Genomic DNA, 8,429 nt, shown 5'->3' with positions numbered 1-8,429 from the left:
AGGGGGGGGTGGTACTGTATCTCATTAGCCAGCCCCCATCATTTGCATTCCTGTCAAATTAGTCATGGTTTGTTCTAGTATTTTCCATCCATCTCTTAAGTAGATGTTCTAGATCATGTTCACTTTAAAATCTGAGAGATCTATATGACTTCTTATTTGATGCTTGTACTTGGGGTGCATAACCATTAATTTCTGTATAAAGCTGCTTATATATATCGGATTTGGTGACTGTTAATTTGGCCAATCCCCACATTTTGTGGAGATTGTCTTTCTGTCGAAAATTGCTTCATGTTAGTGCTGCTGCATTGATAAAGTTAGTTTTCATATGGTAAACATTTACATATTGGAGAGGCTGGTTAGTTGTATGGATAATAAGCACGTGTGAAGTATGTGGTCTGAAATGAACTGTATCCACTCAAAGTTGAGATCCCGCCTCAGATGTACTCTTTTGAGGGATGATCTCTCAGTCTTACGAGGAGAAAACACGTGATTCGAGAATTTTCTTGAAATAGGCCTTCTAACTACTGGGGGTAGTAAAGAATTGGAAGATCAAGTTTTCTGCTAAAATAAACTTGCAAAGGATGTGACACCTATCCATTGGGGACTGTTGGAAGATGGCATGAAATGAAATGGAATGAGGCAGTCATTCAATTTATGGGAACCTATTTGACTGGAACAGAGTTTAAGAAAAGGAAAGAAGACTTTTGGAACTTGTTATTTTAAACATGTCAAAACATTGGTTTGGTTATATGACTTTTGAAACTTGTGGTTTTAAGTATGCCATTAACATTTATGTGGCTATAGAAGCTTCTCATTAAGGGAAAAACAAGAAGTTGAAATTAAATAATTTTCAAAATGGAAATAGGTTCATTATTGAAACAGAGGGAGTAGTATGGTTCTAGTTTGCTAGTGTGCAACTGCGTGTGGCCTTACCGAGAGCTGAATGGTGCAAACAATTTAATCTAGTTACTGCTGATGATGGGATAAGTGCTGCTAGAGTTTGAATTGCTCTTAGAATTCATCATTTTTTTTTTTGATAAGTAGAATTCAACATTGTATTTATCAACAATGAAGTACCTTGTAATTGGTGGGGCTGATATTAATTAGGATGAATTTTGAGAAAGAGACTATTGTTTTTGATGAAAATAAAGAGACTATTGTTATGACATGCATCATACGAGCAAGGGAGTTGAAACTTGAAAAAAGCCAAGGCATGTGAATTTGTTTCCTTATTTTTCTTCTCTTTTACTATTTTCAGGTGTAATGCCATTTCCTGTGTTCAATTTGTTAGGAAGATTGATGAATGAAATTTCTATCTTATTGATTAATAAGATTCTTTTGTTAAAAAAATTGGCTTTCTTCTAGTGCTAAGGAACCTTGAAGAAAGCAAACCTTTGAAAAGGTTATGCCACAAGGATATTTGTTGAGTCTATTTGCACTTGAATTAGACGAGTGCCGCAGCAATGCGACTGCTAAGATTGATATGAAGTCATACAAACTATGCAAGAGTAGAAATGACCACATTCGTGAGAAGGTTCAAGTAGGCACGCATCAAGGATAAAGTGAGAAAATGTCCTTGAGATGGTATGGTCATGTCTAAAGAACAAAAGGAAATAGAAAAAAAGGAAGAAAAGACTTGATAAGGGTGTGACCGCCGCACCCACTAACATGAAATGTGAAAATCTAAATTCATGCATTGCTTGTTTTATGATTAAAACTACATAGTACAAACTATTCATATAATGTGATTCTGTTTGGACTTTGGAGTGCTTTGAAATAAATTCATATTTAACTTATATAATAGAAGTCGAGGTTAGACCTATAGGACTCAGGAATGTAATGATGTTAGAAAAATATTACTTGATGAAGAATGAAAGGATTTGATTATATTTGTTTTAGTCATGATGCTCTAAGTGGATTGAATTGGATTTTTGAACCACGATAATAGTATTCTAGATCTCCAAACATCTGTGCACGGTAAAAACATTATCTCTCCTAGAATTAGGCCGACAGAAGTGAATGATGCCGTGAAAAATATGAAGATCAGAACGCTTGTGGTCCCTGGATGGTATTGCCGTGGAGTTTGGAAGTGACTTGGAGAGGTTGGAGTAAAATGACTTACCAAGCTATATTTCATGTTGTACTGAGAATTGGTAGGATGTCCGTAGAGTGGAGAAAGATTACCCTTATCCCCAATTATAAAACAAAGGAGACATTCAAAGTTGTGTGAACTATTGTTGTATTAAACTTATGAGTCAAACGATGAAACTCGGGAAAGAGTTACACTACGAGAGTGACATAGAAGTGCTATTGAGGTGTTATGTGATAGAAGGATGCCTACAAAAGTGAAAGATAAGTTCTATAGAACAATTATAAGACCAACAATGCTATATGAGGGTGAATGTTGGGCAACTAAAGCTCAACACATTCACAAGATAAGTATCGCGGTTATGCGGATGCTAAGATGAATGCGTGGTCATATAAAATTAGACAAAATTAGAAATTATCACATTTTCAAGAAGGTTCAAGTAGCACACATGGAAATAAAATAAGGCTGCTTGAGATGTTTTGGTCAACAAAATAAGAGAAGGCCACTTGAGATGGTTTGGTCATGTCCTACATCGACCTCTCAACCTCTCAATACACTGGTCGGTAGGTGTGAGATCATGATGAGTAAAAACGTCAGAAGAAGATGAGTTAGACCTAAAATCACATGGAACGAAGTTGCTTGAATGATCTACAATCTTTGGTAATATATTGTGGACTTAGCGAAAAATAAGGCAGAATAGGGAAAAATCGATATAGGAGATACCTATTAGATGAGAATATGTCTTAAACATGATAGATTTTTTCTGTGGGTTTTATGCTTTTTAGGAGTGGTTTAGCCTTTTAGAGATTTATACATATTGAAAACATAGAGAACTCTACTAATACTTTTAATTTGCATTTTCGTGATATTGGCATGAGATAGAGTTTAAATGGAGTAATGGTCTGTAAGGATTCATATAGCAAATCCCAACTTGTTTGGAACTGATGTGTAGTTGTTGTAGTTGCTGCTGCTAGTATCTTGGGTCCTGTGGAAGTTTGAGTTTCTATGATTTTATGTTTTACTTTTGTGACGACCTCCTTTCTTGTTTCTGCATCTTTTGTTTTGTGACTCTCACTAAATCCTTCTCAATATTCTTTTTCCCATATTTGCAGCTGGATGGACGCTGCTAAATTCTTAACAGGCGCATCAGCTGTGGGAAGCATAGCCATCCCCATTATTCTCAGGCATGCTGATCTGATCCAGACAGGAGCGATGTTCATTGAATTTGTGTCATTCTTCATATTTGTTTGCACAGTTCTATGTTTTCATCGTGCCAGTCTTGATGACGAATGGTGATATAAAGATTGAGGTGTTGCACTGTAATTATGTTGCCTGGTTCTGACAAGCAAGAATGCAGATAAAAGGTACCTGAAAAGGAACCAATGCTAGAAGTGAAACTAGAAATTTCCCAATGTGTATAGCTTTGTATGCTCTTCTTCTCCAGATTTTTGGTGTGAGAATTATTCTCTCAGAATTTGAACCTTCTGCTGATGGAACAAAGATCATCTTTTTTTTTTGGTTATTTGCATAGATAGTTGCTAACGAGACATCAATGTATAATAGGAAAAATGGTTACATCCTCAATCCTTATTCAGATTATTTTGGTGCATTTTCAAAAGACTATTTTAGTTGAATTAGAATTATTTATTTGGTCCGGTCCTTTTTCGAACCCCGCGCATAGCGGGAGCTTAGTGCACTGGGTTGCCCTTTTAGAATTATCTATTTGCTATCGTTGCATGTCAAGATGATCATGGATTGTTGTGTACTAGCTGTAGACTGTTCCAATCGTGAAAACCAAACATAGTTGAAATTCAGAAAAGAAGAGAATTCCAAATGGAGCAAAACTTACCTTATCGTTTTGTAATTGTGCTGAGTACTTTTCTGTTCCCCTAAAAGGAAATAGAAGATATTATCAATCTATATATTCAACGAACTGATCGTACGTTACAAAGTCCCAGAGAGGTGTGTGAAAGTAATATAAATGTGCAGAAGTACTACTTGAAAAGAAAAAATTCCTCATAAATATCATCTTTCTGGACTCACTAATTGAGAAGGAAGAATTTCAATGTTTTCATGTGAGCTTTGCTCTAGTGGTAAAAGCGTATGCGCGTGACACGTGGGTTAAAAAAAAAATATAGACGTTGAAATAAAGTTGTGTTGGTATATAGCAATTCCAAAGTACATTATCACCAAAATTGTGATGGATGATAGATAGTATTTCATATCTTTGATCAGAAGTCTCGGTTCGAGTTTTAAGAATGTATTTACTTTTGATAGAAAATACTATACCTTCAAAAATTATCGCATAAAATGGATTTCTGATTAATACTAAGACGCCACTTTTAGATTGTTTCATTTATTTGTCAGAATAAGAATTTGAATTTGTGAAAATTTGTACTCCAAAGCATGGCCTCTACATTGCACAAGCTAACCACTTCCACAGTTTAGAAATTGAAACGGATGCTACTGAAATATTCCAATTACTTTGCCACGATAACTGCTCCCTCTGCACTAACCTTATTAATGAGTGCAGGTCATTACTGAAGGAAGTGAGGAATCTGATGATCCGGCATAACTTCAAAGAAGGAAACAATGCTACACATGTTTTGGCTACAGTAGAATCCAAGCAAGCTAGCACCAACAACCTTGCAACACAAAGCTCTCCACCTAGGGATGTTCTGAAAGTGCTCCAGGAGAACAAAATTGGAGCACCTCGTACTAGACTAGTAACTACAAATGTAATAAATAGTTTAGCTAAACTTGGAAAACTTAATAGTAGTAGTAACTCTATCTCTAACTGCCCTACTGGCTTAGACGGTTCTGATAGTCCCAATGGGACATCACCCCTATGTACTGCTACTAGTTAAGTTTTAATAAATTTCGTCTTTCAACCAAAAAAAAATGTTTTTAGGTGACGACTATTTCTGGCGACCCAAATAGTCGCCACCAAACGTATTGATCAATATTGAAGTATTTAGATGACGACTATTTGTGGCGAGCAAAGAAGTCACCACCAAAAGTAATCATATATAGGTCGCTTTTTGAACTGACGACAATGTTTCTTCTAATATTAAAGTTTTTAGGTGACGACTAGTTGTGGCGGTGCTATTTGTACATCATGCCTCTTTACAATTTTGAATTTAAAAAAATGACCTTTTTAGATCTCTTATGTGTAAGACAGATCTTTTACGTGTAAAAGTAAATCTCTCATGTATAAAAAAAGATGTAGGATCATAAAACTAAAAGCTGATGTTTGTAAAAAGCCAAAAAAGTTTGTATTAGGTGAAGACTATTGTGGCAACCCAATAAGTCGCCCCCAAAAGTACTCATATAGTTCGCCTTTTGGATCGACGACCTACTATCTTCTAAAATAAAACGACTATTTATGGGGACCAAAACCATCGCCACCAAAGGAACTCACATAGGTCGCTACTTGGACCGACGACCTTCTAGAGTTTTAAGTTTCAGAGTTCTATACTTGCTAATCGGGCGGGCTGTTCCGGGCTGAGCACAAAAAAAATAGCCGTCCGATTATTGTTCCGGGCTAGTTAGTGGGTTGGGGTTCCGGGCTGGTAGTGGGCTGGGATTTCCGGGTTTTGGTGGGCCCGTCCGGGTTCGGGCTTAACGGGTCCGGACCGGGCCGGGTTACTTATTTTTTTTAAAATTATATCTTATTCAATGTTATTAATACTTAAGTGTTTGCAAACTTTCAAGGCTTAGAATTAAAATATTGAACTTCGAAGTTTAAAGTTTTAAATTTGAAATTTGAAATTTGAAATTTAAAATTTTAAAATTAAAATTTGAAAGTAAGTGCCTACAAAAAATTATTTAATAAGACCAATAGGTAATATGTAAGGATCAAACTCCGAAGGCTTTCGTTTTATATTTTTATTGAATAATAAATAATACTTCAAATTAATTTGCAAGTTCTATTTGTTTTTTTTATTTTTGAACTTGCAAATTAAAAGTTTACAACAGTTACAAAAAATAAGAAAGAGTACATCACATGCTTTGCATCATTTTTGTAAGTTCATCCATGTCAAGATGAGGTTCTTGGTTTCCGGCATTGCTTGGATCGGAACCATAAACCATTATAGCAGCATTATCAAATGACATACACAAAACTTGCAAAATTATAAAATATAGCAACTTCATAGATAGTATTACTTATAAATGCACCAGTATGACTTTGATCTTCATCATATTTAAAAGCAATAATACGTTTTTGCATACAAAAATTATCATCTATCCAATGGAATGTAACTGTCAAATATTCATTTCTATTTACAACATGACCAATATAAGAAGTAAGAGAAACTCTACAAGAAAGACTGACGAACAAATAACGGATATATGTCGGATATTGTCCAAAAAACCTAAAGATATCAGCTCTACAAGTACTTCTAGGAATACCTTTAAACAAAGATTTATAAATTCTTTGAATATAAGTAACAAGATATGGTGAAGCAGCAAAACTAAAAGGTAAACAATCTAAAACAATCATTTTAGCTAATTCTTCCCAATCTTTCACTATATCGTATTTACCCATTAAACCGCCAGTACCAGGATTAAGTTTTTGTTGCCCACCTTCCTCATCAGCGCCCCATGCAATAGGGTGGTTATTTACCATGTGCCTACGAAGTTGACCTGTTCCCCTCCCTTACCTCCGGTCTCATGTTTATAAACTTCCTTACGAATTTGATATCTTACACAATTTTTACTTCTTCTAGTCTTTTAAAACAATTTCAACACTTACTTCTTAATCTTCGATTCCTCTTAATAGGGAGGGGAGGCCTACCTGTATTATCACGACCTCCACCCCTAGTATTTTGAGTTTGACTAGCATTATTAGGTGTAGCTTGTGGTGTTTCAAGATTATCAGGTGATTGAATATCATCTATACCATAATTTTCTTGAAGTCGCTCATAATCTACATTCAAATTTTCAGGTGAACTTTCAGAAATATGTGTAAAGCTACTAGAAGAACCAGCACCACCTCTTGATTTTTTAGAAGTTTTACTCTTACTACTACCACACCTACTAGTGCACGTTTTTTTGGTTGCTCTTAATATATCCATTATGTAAATTAGATTAAAAATTAAATTAATAATTCTAAATAATAAAATAAAAATATACACCAAAGAAGAGAAAGAGATGGAACGAGTGTACCGAGATTCCTGATGCCGCACTAAATTTGATATTAAACTTCAGTTGATAGACTGATAATTGATACCAAAACTTAACTCGAATACTTGATATTTGATAATTATAGTTTTGTAGTGACTAAAGTAAATATTTGATGAAACTTGAAATAATAAGTAATTGAGAATTTAAGAGCAATAATCAATATTATCAAGAGAGAACTGAAAGAGAATTAGAGTAGTAAGAGAGTAAATTGTGAGAAAAAAATGAAGAAGAAGGGGGGCTATTTATAGTTTTTAAAAGGTTAAAATTATAATTTATCAATTATTAGGGGTGGGGTGGGTGTGGGGGGTGTGAGCACGTAATTTTTGCCCTATATGAATTATTCCATAAATTCAAACAAAATGATTTTCTTTATTATTCTGCAATTTTGTGAATCTTTGTGTTATTTTTCCGTTAATTGTTTGCATTTTATTTGTGCAGTTAATTCATATGAAAATATAAAAATACACTTGACAGTTGCATTTAGGATTTAATTTCATATTTTTAGGATTAATTAGTAGTTAAGGGAAAATATAAAGAAAATAACAAAAATAGTTCACTTTTGCATTTTTAATTGTTCACGAAATAGGTTTTAAACAATTTTAGGAGTTGATTAGTTTAACTTTGAAATATATTAGGACTTCATTTTTATACAATCAGAAAATAAAATACAAATAAATATATAAAATACAAAAGTGAAAACAAAACAAATTTGAATAAAGAGAAAATAAATAAAAGGAATTAAAATAGATAAAGAATTGAATTAAAGGGATTAGAATGGTGGACCAAATCTGATTGTCCAAGCCCAAAATCACGCCCAAACCAACACACACCCATCCCCATACCCGTCCGCAGCCCAATCCAATCCCCTACCCGGTCCAAATCCCCGTTCTCCCAAAACGGTGCCGTTTGGTCAAGATCTAATCCTGGCCGTCGAGGATTCATCATCCAACGGCCAGGAACTGAGGGATCACACGTATATAACTGTCCGAACCGTGTCACCCCCCCGTATCGTCTCTCTCAACGCACCCAAAGACCAGACCCTGTAACGCCGCCTCGCGCCGCCGCCGGGAATCGTCTCACGGCGGTGGCCGGTCACCAAACGACCCCAAAATTACACCACAACACCTCCTCGTCATCCTCGTCACAAATTCAC

At 35.1% G+C, this 8,429-nt stretch overlaps 1 protein-coding gene across 2 annotated transcripts in view; it reads left to right on the top strand.

The window, feature by feature from the left end:
- LOC109237749 (vacuolar protein sorting-associated protein 55 homolog) overlaps window positions 1-3,743 on the top strand; it is a 6,960-nt gene extending 3,217 nt beyond the window's left edge. For both annotated transcript variants that reach the window (XM_019404104.1, XM_019404105.1), the window contains exon 5: window positions 3,202-3,743. In XM_019404104.1, coding sequence (XP_019259649.1) covers window positions 3,202-3,385 — 184 coding nt within the window. In that variant the 3' untranslated portion in view covers window positions 3,386-3,743. The remainder of the gene's footprint in view (window positions 1-3,201) is intronic.
- The last annotated feature ends 4,686 nt before the right edge of the window (window positions 3,744-8,429 follow it).

Source organism: Nicotiana attenuata, unplaced genomic scaffold, assembly GCF_001879085.1.
Source record: "Nicotiana attenuata strain UT unplaced genomic scaffold, NIATTr2, whole genome shotgun sequence".
NCBI classification, from domain to species: domain Eukaryota; kingdom Viridiplantae; phylum Streptophyta; class Magnoliopsida; order Solanales; family Solanaceae; genus Nicotiana; species Nicotiana attenuata.
The sequence above is the reverse complement of the archived record's forward strand: the minus strand, read 5'-3'. Positions and strand labels throughout refer to the sequence as shown.